General features: G+C 42.2%; 1 protein-coding gene and 1 long non-coding RNA gene across 9 annotated transcripts; one reads left to right on the top strand and one right to left on the bottom strand.

Annotated features, from left to right (window-relative positions):
* Positions 1-15597, bottom strand: RNF146 (ring finger protein 146). Of its 8 annotated transcripts, XM_045011543.1 has the most exons (4): positions 15284-15459; positions 6832-6981; positions 3692-3752; positions 1-1760 (listed from the first exon to the last, which is right to left on the bottom strand). In XM_045011543.1, the coding sequence occupies exon 4, from the start codon at positions 1757-1759 to the stop codon at positions 701-703; it is 1059 nt and encodes a 352-aa protein (XP_044867478.1). In that variant the 5' UTR covers position 1760; positions 3692-3752; positions 6832-6981; positions 15284-15459; the 3' UTR covers positions 1-700. The 8 variants fall into 8 exon arrangements, with proteins under 8 accessions (XP_044867478.1, XP_044867480.1, XP_044867476.1 ...); XM_045011545.1 differs by lacking the exons at positions 3692-3752; positions 15284-15459 and adding an exon at positions 15582-15597; XM_045011541.1 differs by lacking the exon at positions 3692-3752 and having other exon boundaries at positions 15284-15458.
* Positions 15435-23423, top strand: LOC123367356. The gene is made up of 3 exons (XR_006578422.1): positions 15435-15553; positions 20834-20921; positions 23269-23423. It is a non-coding gene; the product is annotated as an uncharacterized LOC123367356 (long non-coding RNA).
* Positions 23424-24798: the final 1375 nt, after the last annotated feature.

Below are 24798 nucleotides of genomic sequence, written 5' to 3'. Positions count from 1 at the left end.
TTGTTAAAGTGTAGTTTTTATTAAATTATAAATTTTGTAACAAAAACAAGACAGATCAACAAAGACCTCAAAAACAAACTACAAGGACTAGACAGCAAAGCCAATGAAAACGCAATGAAGTGTGTACAGATAAGAATTTTCAACGAAAGTTAATAGCATTTTTACATTTCCATTGCATGAAGATAAAATGATTGCTTTGTCTAATAAAACACATCTTAACTCCAAACTCACATATATTTTCTCACATTAAATTAAGCATCCTGCTCATACCCAACATCTTGTCTGTTCCCACATTGCTTTAGTGTTCTTTTCATATATCAATCCATGCAGAAAGTAGTAAGACACTTAATGCAACAGTCAGATAATGAAGACAATCTGAGTTGTACAGTGGATATACATTGGCCAAAAAGGGACTGAGTATCTCCACGGGGTAAAATGCTACAAAATAAACACAAAAGACATTTTCAAGAAAACTGGGTATTGCTAAGTAGCTTTCAAACCATTAACAAGACACCCCAGTTTCTTACATTTAAAGAGTCTTCCAGCTGAGACATGTTGAGACTTTAAGTTAACAGGCCAAATCTGTTTCTCCCCTTCCCCCCTCCCACTTCAAATACACTGCTAGGTTTGAGTGCAATGCCAGCATGGACAGAAAATTTACAGATACTGGTCTGAGTTTTTAAAACACATGGCTCTAAATTTAAACTTCAGTTACCGTGCACTGTCCATCAGGCCTTCTAGATCTTACACTGGTGCTTACTGCCCCACCCCCTGCCACTGGTCTCTCTATTACTGATTGGTTTGCATTCGCATTCAAGTGTCTTTGCTGGGCAGAGGACGTGTGTTGCTGAAGCTGAGCATACACATCCTCACTATCGCTGCTATCATCCGATTCGGTTTCCTCAACGGAGGTATCAGGGGCTGGCACCCTACCAGAAGATGATGACTCATGGTCTTCCTCTCCCTCTCCCCTATGACTTCTTTCAGACATGCTGTCTCCGTTTATTTGTAAGTGGGCAAAAGAGTTCTCTAAAGAAGTGCTTGCATCAGGTGATGGCGTTGCAGGACTCGTCAGCTGACCATCTAGTGAAGTTAGGGGTCTAGCAGAAACGGATGCTAGAGGCTGCGCAGCAGCAGCCCCCAGAGCCGATGTACTGTCTGCGCCATCAGCAGAGCTCTCTCTTCCTAGATTGACAGTGTTAGAATCACAGTCCAACCTAAGCCCGGCCACTCCCTTCTTTGGTATATCTATTATGTCCCGTTTTATTTTCCTGCGACGTCCATGCTCATTTCTCCTATACTGAACCATGTTTTCGAGATCTGCTACATACAAAAACCCAGCAATTAACATTTCAGTACTCTTTTTACCTTTGGAAAAGGCATCTTCCAGCTCCCTACTGGTACGTTCATCATATTGCCACCAACCATTTCTACCTTCATAGTACCAAGCATATTCCCCATTGCCTCTGCTTGCCACTTTGAGTTCTTCTGGCGATAGTAAGGTTGGCTTGTCAAGAAAGTCCTCAGGAATCTCCTGCCGACACAGTGCACATCGTTTTCCAAGCCAGGAAGCTCCCTTCACACACAGATAGCAGAAAACATGTTTACAAGGCAGACTCACTGGGTGGACACATGTTTGCAGACAGATAGCACATTCAGGGACTGTCAGGGAAGGTGTTGCATTGGAACATGACTCATTTGTCTTCCTATTAGTGGGAAGCATGTTGATCGAGTGATCAATTTCACCACAGCCAGCCATCCTACAAAGAATTAGAAATAGATTTAAGTCAGGTTATAAGTATTAAGCCAAATCAGTACCTTAACTCACCTAAGACAATACTAATCACAGAAGAAATAAAAGCTTTCCATGAAGTTAAACTTTTGGATAATCAGATATGAAACAAACTGAACATTTTAAAATATTTAAGTTTTATAGGTGCATAGTTCAGTGACATTAACAAAAACAATGGCTTCCAAATACGAAGTCCAGCATCCCAACCTGGTTGTCTATTTCAGTTTTAGTATGCCAGTTCAGACTAATTGGTTTGCAGTTCCTTCTGTGCTCCTAGGCAGGGTGTTAGCTAATCAATAAGGAATTTTCTTTCGTGCATACTCTGGTGCAATAGCTGCTTGAGTGCATTCAGTCAGTCAGCTGCTTGTATGCCTCCAAGAAACGAACAGCAGCTGAGAATTTGTAAATCTTGCTTTCATGACAGAAAATCCTCAAGAAGTGCTCTGCCTGTAGGCACCTACGTGAAGCAACTTATAGGGCTTGTCTTAATAATGCTGGTGAGCATCAACTCAGGAGTGTAGAAGTTGGAAATACCTATTCAGCAGCCTTCTCCCACCCCCACAGCACTCTATGGGATGCTCTCATGAGGGACTTTCTTTCCTTCCTAGTAATAGTAAAGTAATAAAAAAAATATAGTAATAATTGGAGATATACCAATCTCCTAGAACTGGAAGGGACCTTGAAAGGTCATTGAGTCCAGCCCCCTGCCTTCACTAGCAGGACCAACTACTGATTTTTGCCCCTAAGTGGCCCCCTCAAGGACTGAACTCACAACCCTGGGTTTAGCAGGCCAATGCTCAAGCCACTGAGCTATCCCTCCCCCCCATCTAATAGCCCTCAAGAGTCAGCTAGGCACCCAGGCAAAAGAAGTAACTTTGTGATTAATGGGGAGTGTTGTAGAGCAGTGGCTTTCAACCTTTTCAGACTTCTATACCCCTAATCCTTTTAGGAGTCTGATTTGTCTTGCATAATCCCAAATTACACCTCACTTAAAAACTATTTGCTTACAAAAGACATAAAAATACAAGAGTGTCACAGCACACCATTACTTAAAAATTGCTTACTTTCTCATTTTTATCATATAATTCTAAAATAAATCAATTGGAATATAAATATTGTACTTAAATTTCAATGTATAGTATATAGAGCAGTATAAACAAGTCATTGTCTGTATGAAATTTTAGGTAGTACTGACTTCGCTAGTGCTTTTTATGTATCCTAGTGTAAAAATAGGCAAATATCTAGATGAGTTGATGTACCCCTGGAAGACCTCTGCATACTCCCATGGGTATGCGTACCTCTCGTTGAGAACCAGTGTTGTAGAGTGCCCAGAGAGAACCTGCATTATAACTCCTTCCAGACATGGCTGAAGCTAGCAGTGATATGTGTTGGCAACCATATTAACTCTAGATTTAGGCTTGACAACAGATACCATTCCAGCTGCTTCTTGCCTGAGGTACTACCCTCCCTTCCCAAGTGGGTAACTATCAGTTTCTACTTTGCCTCTCCAGCCTACCATCTTTGGTAGGTGTTCTCAAAGTAAAACTGTCCTTTAAAATATCTTCCCTCCTCTGAACAAAATATTAGCTGCCTCACGGTTGATACTAGTCTTCTTTACAATATACAGACTGCTGTCTACCAGACCCTTTCTCTCTTGGAGCAATGTATCTTTCTCAGAACCAAACACCCCAAAAGTGTGAAAATTTCAGAAAGTTAATGTTAAGGAATTTTCATGGGGGAGGAGGGGACCCAGATTGAAAGCTGTGTGAGGTTAGAAGGGGAAAGAACTGTTTCACCTAGGCTGTTAGGCATTATTTATCCCCTACAGAATTCAAAGGAAAAAGGGAACTCTAAGGACACAAAGCAGGCTATATGACAATACAAATCTGAAGATCAAACCTCTCTTTCTTAGATTTAGATAGGGTCCTTCATATAGCTCCCATGACTCCAAAAGAGCTACCTGAAAGGTTAAAATAATATTGGTGAGAACACTAATAAAGGGATCTTTCCTGTTCATTCTGTTGTGGAATCCCAAGTGCTCTCTTTGGGAGAATCCTAATTCAACACGATCTTCCTCCTACTAAATTTCCTCAAGATAAACAATCTTACTTTATCAAACTACCTGGGACTCGGCTCCTTCAGGAACCAAGAAACTCTTTTCTTCCCCAGAGGATGTGCAACCCCTGCAGAACTCAGAGACATAGATAAGGATTTTAAAAGGATTAGGTATGCAGCAGCATTTTAGGCCTTTTATTTTAGTGCATTCCTATCTGCTAGGTAACATAGTTGGGTACTATCGTCATAATTTTCTTCTGAATGACAGACACTAATCTCTTCAAACCACTTCCTGGTCATCAATTTATGCTTGCTAAAAGCACTACAACTTGAGCACTTAGCAGATCATGTGGATAACTGTACTCACCTATATTTCAGTTTCTTATCTGAGAATTTCCCCCTCCCTTAGGCAAGATCAATAACTAAAATAAAGATTAATGGAATCTTTGTAATAGTGTCTGAATTGACATGCCAGAATGCAGAAGTAGAATTACCATCTGGCAGTTGTCTTTCTGCACAGTAATATATGCCAAATTGAGTGATTCACCCTAGAATGATCTGAGAAGATACTGTACCAGTTAAGTTACAGATTTTCCTCCAATTAACTTGCTTTGTAGCTTTCTCAGACTTTTGAAGTTATGTTTTGGAATAGAATTTGTTTAGATTCAAGTTAGTGTTTGTGCTTGAGAGTTTATTACAGAGAGACACAAGCTACTGATTTCTCAGATTACCCACAGGATGTAATGGAGCTGGTATTTCCCAGGGAAGTAATTGAAAGAAAAACCCTTGTACTGATTACCATATGCCAACAGTTGAAGAGGAGAGCAGGAACAACAGTTTCCATAATGGTGTATTACTGTCCAGAAAGATGGTTGGGTAAAGATTCTTATTTCCCTACTAGTTTTACAAGAGACTCCCTTCTGAATGCTTTTTTTAAAATTGTCCTCTCTTTAGAGGAGTGGAAGAGGTTAAACACCCTTTGTGTATAAATAATTTTCCATACAAGTTTCATATCACACCTGATTAACACCTCAGAGAAAGCCAAGACTACCAAACGCTAAGCACAAATGCAGCTAGTATTGGGAAGAAAAAAAAATCACAAATTCTGCTGCCACAAATTGCACTTACTGGTAACCTCCAATGACAGGAGATTCAAAGTTCCCACTCTTTAGTAATAGCAATGCAAAGAGCATTAGCACTTAGACACTCTGATCAATGGTTCAAATGAGTTAATTTATATGTTTACTGTTACCTATGTTACTTCCAATTTGCCCCGTGCAAGCATGTGGGTGAAGTGGGGGGGAAGCTAGACTTGCCTTCAGTCAAAGGCTGTGGCTACACTTAGCACTTCAAAGCGCTGCCGCGGCAGCGCTTTGAAGCGCTAAGTGTAGTCAAAGCGCCAGCGCTGGGAGAAAGCTCTCCCAGTGCTGTCCGTACTCCACCTCCCTGTGGGGAATAACGGACAGCGCTGGGAGCCACGCTCCCAGCGCTGGGGCTTTGACCACACTGGCGCTTTGCAGCGCCGCAATTTGCAGCGCTGGAGAGGGTGTGTTTTCACACCCTGCTGCAGCGCTGCAAATTTGTAAGTGTAGCCAAGCCCTTAGAATGCTGGCTCGTGGGAGAGAAACTGAGACATTCCTAGTTTACACAGAAGTGTGTAGTCTCTAGAAGAGATTGCCAAACTAATCAAATTCTGCTTCTTGACTTCCAAGTGTGGAACTGGCTTATCTAGGACTTTTTGCTTATTCACATGGCTTGAGCTAAGAGAGGAAGACAATTATTTGGAGGGGGAATGATTTCAGGTAGATAGGGCATGACAATCTTATCTCAAAATTCAAACAAGCACTGTTATTCCATAACTTAGAGCGATAAAAAAAAACCTGTTTTTTAAATTAACAAGGCTAAAGGTTTAATCCATTTCTCCAGAGGCCCAATCAGCTTCTTGGTTCCTATAACAGCTGAGGTCAACTGGAGTTGCATATGCACAAATTAGAGGGCAATTAGGCCCCAGAATATTTAAATTCAATAAAACCAACACCATCTAAACATGTCATTTTTAGAAGATCCTATCATTAATGGTTTTTCTTTAATAATCATGTTCTATGGGTTTACTTGATTAATCAGATCCAGTAGGACAAACAAAAAACATTTGTTTTCAAAATTAGTAAATGGCACTTCAAAAGAAGGAAACAATATTTAGAGACCACAGTAGCAATGGTCAAGTTATGGTTCAGAGGGCGCTTTCATTCCAAGCTTACTTTCAGGTACTCATATAAGTAAAGGATAGCTTACTCTGGGCTGAAATTTCCCATGTTTGTTCTTAGCCCAATGGTAATTTTTTTTATTTTGAAGTTTGATCAACAACTAATTGGGGTCAATCTGTAGGACTGCCTTTATTTTTAATTGCTTAAGCTCTATTTTCACTTTTTAAAATGGCTGATAAACAGGAAGAATTGTTTCTTACCACTGTTGCAGAAAGCAGCCTAAAATATACATAGTTCATTTCAAACACCGCTTTTAAAAATAAAACTACCTGAAACATTTGGACCAAAAATTCAGGTGTGAAAAGAATGCTCAAAGAACACTGGGCATTTGAACCACATTAAACAATGCACGTTGAAATGCAATAAACCACTTAAGATGGACCCAACCCATCTTCTGCCAGACATCTGTCCCTGTTATCCCCTATTTTTATAGGAATGTATCATCATTAAAATCATACATACAGCCAAAGAATGTGTGAAATTGTATGTCTGGAAGTGTCCTCATTAGCACTCAAAATTTGGACCAGGTGATGCAGGAGATCTAGATAAAAAGCCTTCAGGCATTATGGGTCCCTTCAAAGAGAGAAACTGGATTTACCCCAGTAGATAATTATTTTTGTTAATAGTAAAGGCCAGATTTTGAACCTCAATTCAGTATCTCTTTAAGTAACTGATAAATTCAAGTCAATTAACATAATAAAACAATGATGTTGAGCTTACTTCTTTTTTAGTATGGTTCCTGCTGACGCATGCCACAAGACTAAAATTGTCCTCTTCAAATGTATCCAATCAGAATATAGTGTACTCTTTCCCACTGTTGGCTCATTCTTCTGCGCTGCACAAGAGAACACTACTAGCGTTTCAACTTCTCTGCAAGTTGAGGAAAAGAAAACATCATTATTAGAGCAACACTGAACAGAGTTCCCTTTCATTTAGCAGTCTAATAGCAAACAAAATACAGTGTTATGTTGTCATTACAGCAAACAGAAGAATACCACCCTCTTTTACCATTTTATGCAGGATATTTTCAACATCTAGAAATACAGTTTTCAAACAGGTGGTCGTCTTGTTTTAAAATCCCCAATTTCTGCCTGCATTTTGTCATCCACTTTTGTGATATCAAACTTCAACAAACCTACCTCACTTACTAAGGTATTTATAAAGGCAATTGCATTGGTATATAAGAACTAGGTAACTGCAGGTGAACAGTGATTCTTAAGACTGCTGCTTACTATGTAATGACAAGCAGTGGAGAAACAAGAGCAACTATGTTCATACCCAATACTCGTCTCTCTACTTCCCAAGCCTTTCGACACATTACATAATTCTAGGAAGTTGTGTGATCACAAGTCCCTTCTTAAACTCAAGGAGTTTGGGAAGGCAGAGGGGCTTTAACATTCATAAAATGTTTTGGGATTCATTCATAATAAATTGTGTGTATGCATTTTGTGAGAGAGGATGAGAAGGTAGTTCAGTTTCCATAACCATTTGGTCAAATGCCTCCTTCAAAGTGCTACGGGTACCAGTTAATGCCAGTCATGATACACTTTGCAATGTGTGATTTGTTCAGCAGAAACTAGACTGACACTAATTCATGTCACACAAGCCAAATAGCCATCAGATGGTAATAACTGTCTTACTAATGACAGAAGCTGGAACTGAAGCAGTGACCTGTAAGCAAATAACTCTAAAGCAGGGATCTGCAATCCCCACGAGTTCACAAAATAATACCAAGGTGTCAAGATCACATTGTCCCCATACCCTAACTGGGATCAAGCAAGGTCCTACTATAAAAAAAGGGAGATGAAATATAGAAATAGTTGATAACTCTTAGGGTATGTCTACACTACCCATGTTACAGCGCGGCCGCGGCAGCGATGTAACGTGGACAATGTAGACATGCTTTATCGTCAGGGGAGAGCTCTCCTGGCAATAAAAAACAAACAAAAAAAACCTGAATGAGCGGTGGTAGCTTTATCGCACTGTCTATACTGGTGTTTTTCAGCGCTAAAGCTTTTGTTGCTCAGGGATGTGTTTTTTCACAACCCTGAACGACAAAAGTTTTAGCGCTGAAAGTGGGAGTGTAGACACAGCCTTACTTGTGCTCTAAAGCATTACCAGTCCTATGGGTAGGGCTCCGTGTCTGTCACAGAGCTCGCAGAAGTCATGGATTCCGTGACTTTCCGCAACCTCCAGCACTTCTGCAGGGGCCAGTGTGGCTGATCTCAGGGGTGCCAAAGCAGCTGGCCCCGGGGACAGCCACACCAGCCACCGCTCCGGCTGGCCAAAGCAGCCACGGCCTCAGGCAGCAGTCCGCAGCTGGCCAGTCGGAGCAGCTGCGGTCCGCTGACCCCGGCGGCTGATGTTGCTGGCCTTGGGTGCCCCCCACCCAATTTAATCATATGTATTTTTAGTATAAGTCATGCACAGGTCGCAGGCCGTGAATTTTTGTTTATTGCCCATGACCTCTCCATGACTTTTACTAAAAATACACTGACTAAACCGTTACCGTACCTATGCCTATGAGTTATACATTCCTCCTCTGCTGCAGCTTTTAAAGCACTATTAAATCACATTTACTTAACCAATTTGCGCTACACCTTTCAACTGTTGCATCATGTATTACATTTGAGGTTCACTTTAAAGTGAACGTGAGGAAGTGTCATATGTTTCCATTCACTCAAGAAAAGAGCTATTTCAGTGAAATTTTAGTGCACAGATCAGACTCATATGTATGCAGCAGCGTGAAGTTAAAAAGTGATAGGTCCCTGAGAGAGAGCTGAATACTTAGCATAACTGTAGAACATACATCATTGATAACAGCAGACTGTAAATGTTTAGATGACTTTTTAGTTAACGTGTTTGAGTAATAAATCGCCATACTAAAGTTATTCTCTGGCTACAACTGAGTATGGGACATTTTAGAAATTATTCCTAAGGAATACTGCCAAGGTCAACAGGCCTCAACATATGTCCTTACACCCTTTTAAAGGCAAAGGTTGTTTTCAGTGTCTCTCTGGTCGTCCCCCACCCATTAGCTTCCAAAAAGAAGAGCTGCAACAATATAAGGGCTTGGCTACACTTGAGAGTTGCAGCGCTGGGAGTTACAGCGCTGGTCGTCCAGCTGTGGAGGAACAGCACTGGTGTGTGGCCACACTCACAGCTACCAGCGCTGCAGTGTGGCCACATTTGCAGCGCTGTTGGGAGTGATGCATTATGGGCAGCTATCCCAGCATTCAAATGGCAGCAACGTGCTTTTCAAAAGAGGGGCGTGGGGTGGAGTGTAGTATGACAGGGAGCGGGGGAGAGAGAGCGAGTGGATTTTTGGAGCCAACACTGTGTATCGGCTCCCTGACTTGCAAAATCAGAAACTTTTTCCGACCCCTTACTCTTTAACTGCAAAAGCCTGCAGACCAGATAAGCAGCTGCTGACTCCCTTTCTCGCTGCCGGTCAAGCAAAAAGCAAACACTCAACCCCTGTGAATCACGGAGGGAGGGGGATATCTCATTTGATTGTTCACAGATTGATCACAGCAAACAGGAGCTGTGTTTGTTTTTTTTAGATAAGCAGCGCCCGGAGCCGTGTTCACAACAAAACAAAGAGAGGCTGCATAACAAAACAAAGGGAATAATTTAGTTAAAAGCATTCTGGGATATCTCCTAATACCCTGGAGGCCAATAACAGCGCTGGTGTGTGGCCACACTTTACGACCAGCGCTGCAGAACCAGCGCTGCAATGCTTATTCCCCAAGCAGACCCAGGTGTACGGCCAGCGCTGCAGCCAGGGAGTTGCAGCGCTGTATGTGCCCTGCAGGTGTGGACAGTTACTAATTGCAGCGCTGGAAAGCCTCCACCAGCGCTGCAACTCTCAAGTGTAGCCATACCCTTAGAATTCCAGCTCTTCCTTAAGCATCCAACAGACAAGATATTGGGTTTACTGTGACCCAAGAGTCAGTTGTAACAAAACTCAAGGCCCTGGGTGTGGTGTTTGATCTATCACCTTTCAGAAGCTGGCATTGAATTACGGCTGCTGCATCCCATTTAAAGAAGCTTTTTGTCTAACCCTTTTCCAAATCCACTGTCAGAGGTGATACACATCATAACCCAAATTAATTAACTGTGGAGTGGGGAGAAGGAAAATAAGTTAGGTCTTTCAATTCTTAAAAAGAGTATGCTCTGGGAGTAATTATCCCTAAAAAAAAAAATCTAGTCAGGGATATAATTATAAGGTTAAGGTAAAGCTACTTTTTAACTTCTCTGTACCTTTAAAGTGAATTAGTTCAGAAACTGACTTCAGGAAACCTCTACATTTCATTAGATTGTTATTTCCACATTAAGCAAGACTTGAAAAATTTACCTGGCCAGGATCAAAGATGCCTGTGCTGAAACACGCACCCTTCCCCAAACTGCCCCTGCTCTGAATTTCTGTATGTTTTAAAATAATTTCTCACCCTATGCACCTAACATTCTCTTCCCCACCTCTACCACCCCCAACTCTCCCATTACACACATAAAACCTCATTTCATTCACCAATTATCTCACACACAGGGGCTGAAACATTTATTCAACACCTAACAGCCAAATTATTAAACTAGAGGAGCAGCTCCAATGGCCAGGAGCAACATCCAGATGAGAGCTGCATCCTACACCAGCTGCTGTGAAAGTGAAAGGTGCTGGGATTCCTACCAAGCTGATGTCCATGGTCTATACTCAAGGGTTCCATCTTTTGAAGTGTCTGGCTAGCAGGTGTCTCCTGCATCCTTCAAAACCCTGCTGGTTGTTGCGAGAGTGATGGTGGGGTTCTCTCAACAAAACCATCATCCCTCCTACATCTGATTTTGGCACCCTCCTCTACTGCTCAGAGCTTTTCCCAAATTGAAACAGAGGAAAATTGATTATTCTTGTCAGTTTAATTGCTGCCCACAGAGTACTCTCTAACAGCAGTGAAGACTGGGAATGCTCTGGTCAGTTTTTGCTTGGATGCTGCTTTGGAGTTCTGAACAGCAATAGAGGAACTAAAAATCTGCAGATTTAGGAAGACAGAGCTTTCAGTTTCTACTTTGTTCATATTTGGAAGATGATCTTCACAGTCATAAGGGCTAGAAACTTATTTCCAGATAGAAGCTTATATTTTGCAAAAGCAGATAGAAGGAAAGCTTCCTGCTTGCCAAAGGCCAGTGGATGTTTAAAGCCTTGTAGTTCTGCCAACCTTGCGAGTACTGTACCACTACACAGAGTACTCTGAAATAATTAATACAATTAAGACATTGATTAATTCATGAAATTAAGATTTAAGATTGCCCCTATATTCTTAAAAAGATATGAAATCCTCATTCAATAACTTGTCAATAAACATAATTTAAGATACATAAAAACTTTTCTTCTGTAAATAAAGCTGGCTCTACCAAAAGCCAATTTTAGAATTTTTCATTAGGCTCCCTGACTCAAAAGAAGTAAAACAAAACCCTGTCTGAATAGTGCCTCTGCTTAATACTCAGGAAGCAGTTATAAAAATTGCAGAATTTTTTTAAGATACTCCAACTTAAAAAATGAAAATTATACTGCCGTCTAAAAATTTGTTACTTGCCATTGTTACAATTAACACATGATATTACTATAACTGAAATTAGTTTGTCTTCTTTGTGCATTTGACAGCACACTGTGACAGTTTCACTGTCTCCCCCATATAACCAGTCACTTTCCCATGTTTGCGTGAACTCTTTCGCAAAGCAGTGGGAAAGATTTAAAAAGATATATAGATATAGTGATGGGATTAGATTTCAAGTTGATAGAGTCCTTTTATGCATTCCATGATCAGTTAATAAAAAGGGCTGATGTTTAGTTACCAGATACATCCATTCACTATTGTATCACAGTGAAAAAAATTAGTATAAAATGGTCAAACATTTTTATCAAAACTGGTGAAGAGATGTTAAAAATAAAAGTTTTCCTCCTCTTATTCTGCTACAACTGGAACCTTAATTCTAAGCTCCAGTTACGACAGATGCGTTACAGAAGTTTCAATTTCATAGGATCACAGGAACTGGAAGCTGGAAGGGTCCTCAAGAAGTCATCAAGTCTAGCCCCCTGCACTCAGGCAGGACCAAAGTAAACCTAGACCACCCTGGCAGGCGACTGTCCAACCTGTTCGTGAAAACCTCCAATGATGAGGTTCCCATAACCTCCCTTGCTAGCCTATTCCAGATCTTAACTGCCCTTATAGGTAGAAAGTTTCCCCTTATATCTAATCAAACTCTGCCTTGTTGCAGATTAAGCCCATTACTTCTTGTCCTACCTTCAGTGGACATGGAGAGCAATTGATCACAGTCCTCTTTAGAACGGCCCTTAACATAGATAAAGATTATTTCTAATATTGGATAAACAACTGCCAAATTTAATAGTCCTATTATGGACTTATTTCTAATATATCTAAACTTTGATTCACCATTCATAACCAAAACAATGTAATATTCATTAACTCCAACAGGAATTTTGCCAGTGATGTCCATGGAAGCTGGTTTGAGCCCCAAATTACCATTGCTGTGTAGAGACAGGTGCTGGATACAGCAACACCTTTATAACTTTGACTAAAATGCACAGCAGAGAAAGAGTATGATTCTGTTAAGTTGGCTTTCTACCACCAATTCTAGAAGTCAATTGTTCCTGTACACTTTGAAAATTCTGCAGTTCTATCTTGGTAACTGACAGTTCAATTACAGCTAAATTGATGCTGCATAATTTGAAGATGCAAGTTAAACCATATTTCATCAACTGATTTACACATTAGTTAAAAAATGGGCACAATTTCCTTCCTTCACTCAGCACAGATTCTGCACCATATCAATATAGTCAGAGTAGCATTTTTTATTTCTTACGACTACTGTAATTGTTAGCAATTTAGTTCTGTCCAACAGATTGTAGAGTAAATTGCTGCAAAATTATCAGTAAATAAAAGTCATTAAATAAAAGTTACTCTCATTTTAACCAAATCAAGATTTCAGATTTTACTGTTAATTCAATACTATCTGACAAAAGCTTCATTCTGATAATCCATTTTAGAGAGCAGTTCCAAAGACCAGTTTTAAACAAACTGTCAACACTTGACTGCTGCCACTGTGCTTTTGTTTTCAAACTTGTATTTGATTGCAATATTTCCTTTAAGATATCAAGTTTGAGAAACTCAAAAATAAATTCTGTACCTTATTCCTCTTAACGATTACTAAATATTCTGGAATTAGTTTTAGCAGACAAGCAAAATAACAACATTTACAGTCTGCAAAATAGGAAGACTACCATGAGAGTCAGTCAAATAGTAAACATTTTATCCTTTTTATTGTGAACTAAAAACACTTTCAATTTGTTAGTAACCTATATTGGCATGATCTATCTGTTACTCTTAGATAAAAATTATATTTACCAGATATTCCTAATAGTCTATTAGTTTCAGTGGAGAAGCTGTGTCATCTGTTCTTTGTACCAAAACCTGGGCCACAGATCTATTTTCACCTTCCATTTAAATATGATAAAAACAATGGAAGGAAATCCCAGGGCCCAAACTATTAGTTACCAAAAAAAGCATTTTCGTGAAAAGTTTTTGGGTGCCCCCTTTTTAGACCTCCTAAAGTAACGTAAGCATTTTGATATAATTTCCTAGCTCAATTTTTTATTACAATAATGAACGTTACAAGCTACAGAGATGACATTTTGAAAACAGGATATATAAAATACTGCACAGCATTATTTAAAAGATATTAAAAATTAATACTTCTCACTTACACAGTTCCTTTGCTCTGAGGAGCAGACATGCACTCTCCCTTTCCCCCTTGCCCCCAACATTCCTCCGTGCCTCCCTATAGGGGCACGCCCCACAGTTTGGGAACCTCTGGTCTAGAGTTTTGAAACTTAGATATATTTTAATATTTGCAAGTCAATTCTGCCTCCACTAACTGTTCAAAATACCCAACCACAGAAGAAACTGTGGAAAACACTACAAACACCTAAAACAAAGCAAAATAATCCTGTGTGCAGTCATCAAAAGACATATGAATGCAAGATTTGGATGAAAGATGATCAGCTATTTCTCAAATGTCTGGATATTACTTATATCTAAGCTTGGAAGTAAGATTTTTATCAGTAAATGTTGGTAAACATCAATTTCACCATACACATAAACCCATGAAAAATATTTCCATCAATAACTGAAATTTACAGAGACAAAATAAGAAAAATGCTGCTTGAGACCTTCTTAGAGCTTGATTTGAGAACATTTAGGTTTTATGTTTTGATATGAGATGTTGACAATTTGTGTTTTGAGTTATAAAAACTTAACTTCTTGAATCTCAGTGTCTACTGTCATTAAACAATTGTCTGAACCCGTCTGACTACCAATAATTTCCCACAACCATGAAAAATTAGATCAATAAAAAATGCAGAAAAATAGACATGGGTATTATCCATGCAAATCTTAAAACAACAACAACCACCACAAAATTTCTCCCAAGCCTGGCTCCATCCCACCCCACCCTGGGCTTCCCACCTGTCAGGAGACAGGTCCCCTCCCCAGAGGGCTTTCAAAGCGCGTGGATAAATTATTAATTTACTGCGAGTTTGGTAGTTTAATTTTTTTTTTTAAAATACAATGTTGAGCGGGGTCGAGTCTCCCCGATGCGCTGCCCCCCAGCCCCAGCCCCAGCGGCCGTGGGCTGAGCTCGGAAGGGGGCGCGGGGGATAAATTAGCACAGGTCCCCCCCCCCGGGGGGGGGGAGACACACACCGGCGTCACGTGACCGAGGGGTTACGCAGTTGCCAAACAACGCAGCCCGATCCCCCGGGAGGGGGGTGGTGGCTGCCGGGGGCTCTGCCCGCCCCGCTCCCTCTCGGCAAAGCGGTGCGGGCCCCGCTCCGTCTGAGGGGCGGGCGGGCTCCTGCCTCTCCTTGGGCAGCTACCACCCGCCCCGCCGGCTCTGTGGCCTTTTGTCCAGGGCCCCGCACGGCGGCGCCGGCATCCGCTCCAGCCCCCGGGGCGGGGAGGCCCCAGCGGGAGCCGCTGTGAGGAGCCCGCGGGGTGGGTGAGCGGAACTCGCCCCCCGCGGGCGGGCGGGCGGGCGGGCGCGCGCAGGCCCCCGGCTCCCGAGCGGCGGGATCTAGAACGCGGCGGCGTCACGGACTCACCCGCGGGCCCGGCTCGCGCTGCTCCGTCCCTTCCCCGCTGAGCGACGAGCAAACACCCGCCCGAGCCACCGTCACCTGCCGCCGCCGCCGAGAGAGCGAGACGCGACGACGTCAGCGCGCAGAGGGGAGGGGGGACGCACCGTGGCGAGTGGGGGGAGCGGTCAGAGACACTCTCCCACGGGGGAAGCCTGAGAGGGGAGGCGACAAACCAGACCCCCGCCCCACCCCCGGCGCGCGGCCAAGCAGCCTCTTCCCCGCGGTGTCTCTCTGGTGAGATTCCCCCTCCCCCAATACTCACAGCCGCCTTCCTACTGCGGCGCGTGCCCGCCGCGCGCTCCCTCTCGCTGCTTAGGCCCCGGCGGGCGGCGCGCGGCCCCTGGGGCGCGCGCCGCGGAACGTGTCTGAGCTGGTGCCCAGCAGCCCGGACCCGGCCGCCCCCCAGCACCAAGCCCCGCCCCCGTGCTCCGGCGCTGCAGGCAGGACCATCTGCTCGCGGAGTCTGACCTCGTGCGCGGCGGCGGCGGCGCCCGGGCAGCCCTGCAGGCCCCTCCCCCCGCAGCAGGGTTTGGCCAAAGCGAATCTCCCAGCTGGGCGGGCAGCCGGCCTGGACCTGCAGGCAGCAGCAGCAGCAGCAGCAGGGGGAGAAGCGCGTAGTTCGCCGTCAATGGCGACTCAGCTTCACTGTTCACTTTGTACCTAACGTTGCTTGTGTCCGGCTTGAGCTCCCAGCCCCGGTTCTTGTCAAGCTTCCTGCCGCTGGATTAGCGAGCCCCTGTGGACCCGGGATTTTCTCCTTGTGCGCTGTGGTCTTTTGGATCGGCTGAGCTCTTCTTCAGGTCTCTTGCTAGAAGGCATTTTCTCCAGCTCTTGGATCGTTTTGGTGGCTCTTCTCTGCACCTCTCCATTTTTTCAGCATCCTTTTAAAAACGTGGGCACCAGATTTGTATACTGTGCCGGTATCGTCCTCACCAGTGTTATATACAGGGGTAAAATCACCTCCCATGCCTACTCACTACTCTCTTTACACACACCAGAATGTGTTAATGCTGTAGGTGCCGCCACAATATAAATGTTATATTATAATCTTTGACAGTTATGCTGCATAATGAAAATCAGCAGCACTATAAATTACATGGGCTGAGTCCCGAAGTGCATCCTAGTGCTCACAATTTTATTCTGAGTTTCACAGTATTTGGTGGCTTTCATAAAGCCACAGCTCCTGGACTGAAGTGATTATGCGATAACCTCAGTTTTGATTAAAAAAGAGGTAAATTTCTAGCCAGAGAATAGCTTCAAAACACAACCTGAGAGTATGATGATAGCCCCACAACCAAATAAAAAGTACCTATATGTACTATGTTTTAAAATCTCATTCTTTTTAAACCACAGTCAAGATTGGTGGAGCACATGATTTTTGAGCACTTGAGGTTGTACTAATCATAACACTACTGAACTGGCAAGCATATGTGTGTGTTTGTACTACTTGGCAGGATGGGATCAGGAGCACCCTGCCATGAGTAATGCCATACTGTCCTGCAATGCTGACTACAAAAGGGAACTTGCCTTTAGCTTAAGTACTATTTTTGCACCAGAAGGAAATGAGTTCTGTTCCCATTGCCTCCCTGAAGTTCTCAGCAGCATACATAAGGCAGCCCCAACTCCCATGGGAAATTTCCTAAGTAGCAACTGATTTGTTACAATATTTTATGCTGAAGTTGTGAGTCCAGACCAGACCATGGATCCAAACATCTAAAATTTTGAGAAATTCTGTTCTGAATCTCAAGTATCAGAGGGTTAGCCGTGTTAGTCTGGATCTGTAAAAGCAGTAAAGAATCCTGTGGCACCTTATAGACTAACAGACGTTTTGGAGCATGAGCTTTCGTGGGTGAATACCCACTTCGTCGGATGCAAGTAGTGGAAATTTCCAGGGGCAGGTATATATATGCAGGCAAGAAGCAAGCTAGAGATAACGAGGTTAGTTCAATCAGGGAGGATGAGGCCCTGTTCTAGCAGTTGAGGTGTGGAAACCAAGGGAGGAGAAACTGGTTCTGTAGTTGGCAAGCCATTCACAGTCTTTGTTTAATCCTGAGCTGACGGTGTCAAATTTGCAAATGAACTGAAGCTCAGCAGTTTCTCTTTGAAGTCTGGTCCTGAAGTTTTTTTGCTGCAGGATGGCCACCTTAAGATCTGCTATTGTGTGGCCAGGGAGGTTGAAGTGTTCTCCTACAGGTTTTTGTATATTGCCATTCCTAATATCTGATTTATGTCCATTTATCCTTTTCCGTAGAGACTGTCCAGTTTGGCCGATGTACATAGCAGAGGGGCATTGCTGGCATATGATGGTCGGTAGGTTTTCGGTATAGGGTGGTGGTAATGTGACCATCACTTATTTGCACCGTGGTTGCTGAGCTCTGTGCCTTTATCCTCACACACAACTATTTCAAATTTGAGGACAATATATATCTCCAGATCAGTGGCACCGCTATGGGCACCCGCATGGCCCCACAATATGCCAATATTTTTATGGCCGACCTGGAACAATGCTTCCTCAGCTCTCGTCCACTCACGCCCCTTCTCTACCTATGCTACATTGATGACATCATCATCATCTGGACCCATGGGAAGGAGACTCTGGAAAAATTCCACCACGATTTCAACAGCTTCCACCTCACCATCAACCTCAGCCTGGACCAATCTACACGGGAGGTCCACTTCCTAGACACCACGGTGCAAATAAGTGATGGTCACATTAACACCATCCTATACCGAAAACCTACCGACCGTTATGCCTACCTTCATGCCTCCAGCTTCCATCCCGGGCACACCACATGATCCATTGACACCATCAGCTCAGGATTAAACAAAGACTGTGAATGGCTTGCCAACTACAAAACCAGTTTCTCCTCCCTTGGTTTTCACACCTCAACTGCTAGAACAGGGCCTCATCCTCCCTGATTGAACTAACCTCGTTATCTCTAGCTTGCTTCTTGCTTGCATATATATACCTGCCCCTGGAAATTTCCACTACTTCCATCCAACAAAATGGGTATTCACCCACAAAAGCTCATGCTCCAAAACGTCTGTTAGTCTATAAGGTGCCACAGGATTCTTTACTGCTTGTTCTGAATCTGAACTTCTCAGCCACCATACTTAGTCTTTAGGATGATTTGTCCCCAGATTTCAACAACCCTGTGCTTGGAAGAGATTCAGATCCAGACTTTGAATTTTTAGCCCACTTCTGTTTGTGGCTCTAAAGCCTGCCTGCACTGGAGAAATGTATCAAAATAATTCCAATCAGATCTGGTGGGAGCCAGTGTATGCAAGACTCCAGTATTTGTGGCAAAAACTTCCAGCCACCAGTACCCTTTGTACACTGTGTAGACCAGCTTTAACATCACATTATCTGAATTAAAAGTTAGAACTAGTGAGAATTTGGGGATTAGTTTTTCCAGTGTAGACATGGGACCTTTCAACCAAATGACCCCACCTTACAAACTCTATGCATACAGTACCACTGAAGTACTACCACCTTTGGAGTGGAGGGTGATAGCCATATAGTGAGGGTGGAGAAATTCATTCAAAGGTCAGCCACACTTTTTCCAAATGGGTATAAAATTCAGTTGATCCTGTTCACACCAATGAGACAATAAAAATGTAGGATACTGTGTTTAGGTCCTGTTGTCAAATAGGACCAAGAAGTCTATTGTACAAACATCCTCTCTGCAACAAAAGACTGATAAATGTTGAACCAGTAAGAGGAAGTGCAACTTGACACAACATATAGCCTGCAATAGGTAATGAATCATTTGCCCTTCACTTAATAAATCTTGGCAAAACTAAGTTTAACAAATCTAAGAATATTTTGAATACACTTCAGAATATGCAGTCAGAGCTTGATAGACCACAAAGCTTTTAGGCCACACTTTTTTGAAGATAACACTCAGTTTACACCAGAAAATGGGGACACTGGTAATGGGTTTTTTTTAGCAACAATAGACTTAATCCTTTGCTCATCCAGAACCTGATCCTGTCGTTGTTAATGAGACCAAATTCCCATTGATCTTGATGGGACTTTGACCTAAAAAGTATAGCAGGTCAGGACCCTTAAGAGACCTAATTAATCAAAGCAAAATTACTTTTTTATCTGAATAATAGCTGAGATTGTAATTCAATCACATGTCTCCAGGAGCTGTGACTCTGAAAACAATCACCAAATATCACAAGACTCATGATAAAATCACAAGAGTTGGCAACTCTTTAGTCCCTAGACAGAGGACATGTCAGATATTAATATTTTAGTAAGAATTGGCACTAAATTGTCAAAATTAGTTCTTATTTTTATATGTCACAAACACTACAAGTTGCAGTTCCTTGCTCGATCACTAGATGGTATATGAGGTAGCTGTAGAGAAGCTGAGGTGTCGAATTTAGGCAGTGCTACAGTATCTGTCTTTTATTGCCCTGGATCAGACACACCTGACTTGTGTTTAACTACAGAGGAAATCCATGCAAAATTATTCCTGACAATTACCACTAGAAATTACTTAGGTTGAAACCCTAACCCCACTGTAGTTAATGGCAAAACTCCCATTTAACTTCTGTCGTGCCAGGTTTTGCTCCTAGAACTCACAGGGTGTATCTACATCATCATTTTAGCATTTTCCAGAAAAATACACATCAGCATTTTAGACTTCCAGCCCATTTATGACTGGAACAGGGTATTGAAACTTTGTAAGAATCCAACTACACAGTTAACTGCTGAGGTGTTTGGAAGGAGCTCAAACTCTTTCTATCAGACCACACTCACCAGAACTGTGTGCTGGTGACCTTTCTGCAGAGTTCCAGATCTTAACGAGACAATAGTGGAAATATAGCCCTAGTGTTCTGACCAGTTCTGTGTGAAAGCCATATTATTCTTCATGCACATTGTTATATTTACACTAGAGGATATGATATTTCTGAGTGCTGCAATTGTACTAACACTGCAGTAGCAGCTCCGTGCAATGATTTTATGAAGGAAACTGAGAAGATGAAAAGCAGAAAGCGTGAGAGGAACATGCAAAAAGAAAGAAGAAATTAACCAAATACACTTTAAAAAAAAATCTCTGTTTCCACCCTGAAATTAAAATGAGATTAGCAACAGAGAAAAAAAGAAAACAATCTTGTTTCTAAAGAACAGTAATTCTTAAAAGGCCACCTGGGAGTGCCAGACAATCTTGTTCTCCTGAGCTCTTTTTAACACCACACATTGCTCTGGTGAAATTAAAACCTTCTGACATAAAAGTGCTTTGGTAAAGAACAAACCAGCTGAGAAGCCTCTGAGCTTCTTGTTTTATGAGTCAAATGCTTTTGTTGTTATTTTATAAAGCATTTATGGACATTTTCACACTGCTCCATTTGCTGAACGTTCAAACGGCTCTTTTTTTTTAAAAAAGTGATAGTGCTGCATGTAACCATGATAATGAGGTTGTTTCAGTTCAAAGGTTTTAATTAAAACTTAAAACATCTGTAGATGGTTCATATGTTCACATAGATGATTTATTCCTGCAGCCTTTACTCAGGTGAGCAGCTCCATTGGCTTCACTAGGACTACTCACACAAATAAGGATTGAAGATGCAAGTCCATACTCTGTACCCTGTGAGTGCTGTTTAGTATACCAATCATAATTAGCTCACTATTACCTTGTGTTCCTCCATCTGTTTACTGTATCCATTTGTCTCTTGTCTGTACTTAGATTCTAAGCTCGTTGAGACAAGGACTATCTTTTTGTTATGTATGTGTAAAGTCTTAGGGGTGATGCCTTCAGTACCGGGGTGGTGCTCCAGTGGTATAATGCCATTGTAGAGACTAATATGCCACTCTGGCCCAATCCCCTGCTAACACAATAGGGAAAAATAGGGCGAGGCCAGAGGACAGGAGATGTTGCTGGGATGCCTCTATTTGCACATCATCCGAGGCTACATTTTTGGCCCCCTGTCGCAATTGTATTTGTGTAAGTTAGAGCAGCCCTCCACCTTCAACCTGCTTGAACTCTGTGCAGGCAGATCAGAGCTCTGCAGAACTGCACCAGAATTGGGCCATTGTAGCAATGAGCTATAAGCAACTTTTGCACATCCACCCTTAATGTTGCATGCTGTGCAGTTTATTTACACTTCTGGATTTAGCCCAATATCTCTTGTCATAAAATAATAATACTTCACACTAAATTAATTTGCTGCTCTTTGCCTGAACTGATTATTTTCCTCACTAGAAATATGGGAATCAAGTCTCTCGCATTGGTTTTGTAAAACTGTAGCTCTATTTATTTCTCTGGAGTTTCTCCACATTTACACTGGATTCTGAAAATAGAATCAGACCTTTAACACTCATGTAAGTGAGAGCACACTTAGACAGATGCTGTATTAGAGAGTCCTCATATGACAAGGAAAAGAAAAATTGAAAATCAATCCTCCCCTCCGTCCACAAGCATCAGTTTGGAGGAGGTTCAGAGTAATCCCTTCAGTCCCTAGACCTTTCTGCGTCTCCTTCGCTGCTTGCTCTGCACAGATTATTGCAACTCAAAGGTGGGCCCTGAGACAGAGGGGCCTGACCCATGGAAGTCTGCTGCAGGGGTCAGGGAGCTGGGTTCCCTGGGTCTAGACTGCACAGTGGATGAAGAGCTACTTTGTATCACCTCTGCGTTGACACTCCCCTGTGTGGGAGTAAGAGGCCTGTACTCCCTCCTCAGAATTTAACCATTGGACAGCTCAGTGAAGAGCAAAATAAATACATACATGTCAGAGTTTTTAAAAAATTATTTCAGTTTTAAAATTAGCAACACATGGAGAAAATTTGTTTCTTAAATATATATAGCTTGTAAGCTGACGGAGTCCCTTGAAAGAGAACAACAGCATGGGTTTTAGAAGAGAGCTGGGCAAGAGAAAAATGCTCCAGTTTGGAGTCTAGTCCCTCATTCTTTGCGCACTCAAATTCCCCACTGGTACATCCATGACAGCTGAAACCATCCACTCAATGTGCAGCAACAGTCAAAAAAGCTAACAAAATGTTAGGAACCATTAGGAAAGGGATAGATAATATGACAGGAAATATCATAATGTCTTTATATACATCTATTGTATGCCAACACCTTAAATACTGTGTGCAGATGTGATCACCCCATCTCAAAATAAAATACATTAGAATTGGAAAAGGTACAGAAAACGGCAACAAAAACGATTAGTGGTGTGGAACAGCTTCTGTATCAGAAGAGATTAAAAAGACAAACTTTTCCAGCTTGGAAAAGAGATGACTGAGGAGGGATATGATAGAGGTCTATAAAATCATGACTGGTGTGGAGAAAGTGAATAAGGAAGTGTTGTTTACTCCTTCTCATAACACAAGAACTAGGGGTCACCCAAGGAAATTAATAGGCAGCAGGTTTAAAACAAACAAAAGGAAGTATTTCTTCACACAATGCACAGTCAACCTGTGGAACTCCTTGCCAGGGGATGTTGTGAAGGCCAAAACTATAGCAGGGTTCAAAAAAGAATTAGATGAGTTCATGAAGGCTAGATGCATCAATGACTATTGGCCAAGATGATGAGGGATGCAACCCCATGCTCTTGGAGTCCCTTGCCTCTGACTGCTAGAAGCTGGCAGTGGACCATAGGAGATGGATCACTCTATGCTTGCCTGTTCTGTTCATTCCCTCTGAAGCACCTGGCATTGGCCACTGTCAGAAGACAGGATACTGGGTTAGATGAACCATTGGTCAGACCATTGGTCAGACATTTTTATGTTCAGAAGACTTTGCAGTGTGCATGGAATACTGCATCAACCCATTGGTTTAGTGCATTTAACAACTATGCAATAATTAGCACTACCATGCAGTAGTAGATTTTAACCTCATGTGAATCATAAAATACATAAACCAGTGTGGCAAAATAATTTAAGTCAGTAAGGAAGAAAATACATTTTAACTGCTTCTCTGGTCTTTTCCCCACAGGGTATGGAGAGAAGACAAGGTTGGCCTCACAAAACCTGAAAAAACTTCCATAACTCAATTTTAAATATTATAATTGTAATTTTTATGAATGCATTCCTTAAGGACTATATAGTGCAAGATACTTAACAGAACAACAATTTTGAAAATTAAAAATATATACCATTATCTGCTTTGATGTCCATTTTCTAATCATAATGAGTCACTCCAGATGGTGCTGCTCTACAGTGCAGAATAATGAACTTCACGGTGGCACTGACTCTGAGATTATAGGATTTTGCTGTGCACCCGAGGCATGCATTAATCAGCAGTGCTGCACCGTCTGTTATATCTTACTCTTTAATTAACAAATTCAGTGAGGGGAAATAGCATCCATCAGCCGATATTGTGATGTGCAGCACAACTTGCAAAGTAGCTATACACTTTTTTAAAAATTTGAAAGTTAATGATTATAGTTACATACCATGGCCCTGATCCTGCAAGTACTTAAGCTCATGGTTAACTTTACACAGGTGAGTAGTTCCATTGGTGCCAATGGGACAGCCCACCTGCATAAAGTGAAGCACATGCTTCATACTCGCAGGATTGGGGCCCAAGAGCTCAATCTACCCAGTTCCCATGAAGCCAAAGGCAAAACTTCCATTGGTTTCAAAGAGAGCAGAATCAGACACCAAGGTAAGGATAGGAAATACTAATTAGGTCATATAGAAAATACAGAAGGAAAGTTGAGTGAAGGAAATAAACAAAGCAAACATTCAAATATATATATATTACCCACCAAATTTTCTGGACCTTATCACCCCTCTCATGGGAAAAACAAAACCTCATAGGAAAGGGCCAGGAAACTCAATGAGATTCCTCTTGTGCTGTTTCCCCCCAGATTGTTCAGTGGGGGGCAGGGATGAGTTTTCCTGCTTCCTCCCCCAAAATGGGAACACGCGAGGGGTCCAGAATTCATGGATCCATAGAGATCTGGATGAATCGTGGTGAGGGCTGCATTCCCACTGGTTCTATTGCAGCTGTACAGCTAGGGAATCTTTACTAAGCTAGTGTCCCAGAAGCCCTCTGACAGAGGTGCCTATAGCAAAGGAGCAGCTCCATAGAAAGAGTAACACGGCCTCTGGCCATATTAACCCTTCTGTAGATCCCCTGCATGGTTGCTGAAAGGCAGGTGAATATGTTTCTTAGTACATCAATTCCTGTCCATTCTGGATAGTTCCAGGAGGCTGGAAAGAGCTGTACTTTCCCCCCCTGGGGAAAGAGAGAACAGTGCCATGAGGTGATTGATCCAATTCTTTCTTCCCATGTGGACAGAGAGATCCACATCTGCAGGGTCCTCTTTTTGTGTGTCAGGGATCAGGCCCTCGTGTACACCTTACATGTTTTTTTTCCCCAAAGCAAATTATTCATTGCTATCACTAGCCTCTCTGAGTGACCCTGCATCATACCAGTGAGTGCACACAATGGAAGTTGATGAAAGCAATAAAGAAAAGAAAATTCATTTTCATATTTCCAAGGACTTACAGCAGTGAG

The sequence above is a fragment of the Mauremys mutica genome, chromosome 3 (genome assembly GCF_020497125.1).
Source record: "Mauremys mutica isolate MM-2020 ecotype Southern chromosome 3, ASM2049712v1, whole genome shotgun sequence".
In the NCBI taxonomy this organism is placed as follows: Eukaryota; Metazoa; Chordata; order Testudines; family Geoemydidae; genus Mauremys; species Mauremys mutica.
The sequence above is the reverse complement of the archived record's forward strand: the minus strand, read 5'-3'. Positions and strand labels throughout refer to the sequence as shown.

Excerpts from the sequence above, each read along its gene's own strand:
- RNF146 (XM_045011537.1), bottom strand. The coding sequence starts at position 10,152 with ATGGGATGCAGCAGCCGTAATTCAATGCCAGCTTCTGAAAG. Across the intron at positions 6,982-10,111 it reads TCAATGCCAGCTTCTGAAAG|AGAAGTTGAAACGCTAGTAG; the intron begins GTGATAGATCAA and ends CTCAACTTGCAG. Across the intron at positions 1,761-6,831 it reads GGAACCATACTAAAAAAGAA|GATGGCTGGCTGTGGTGAAA; the intron begins GTAAGCTCAACA and ends AATTCTTTGTAG.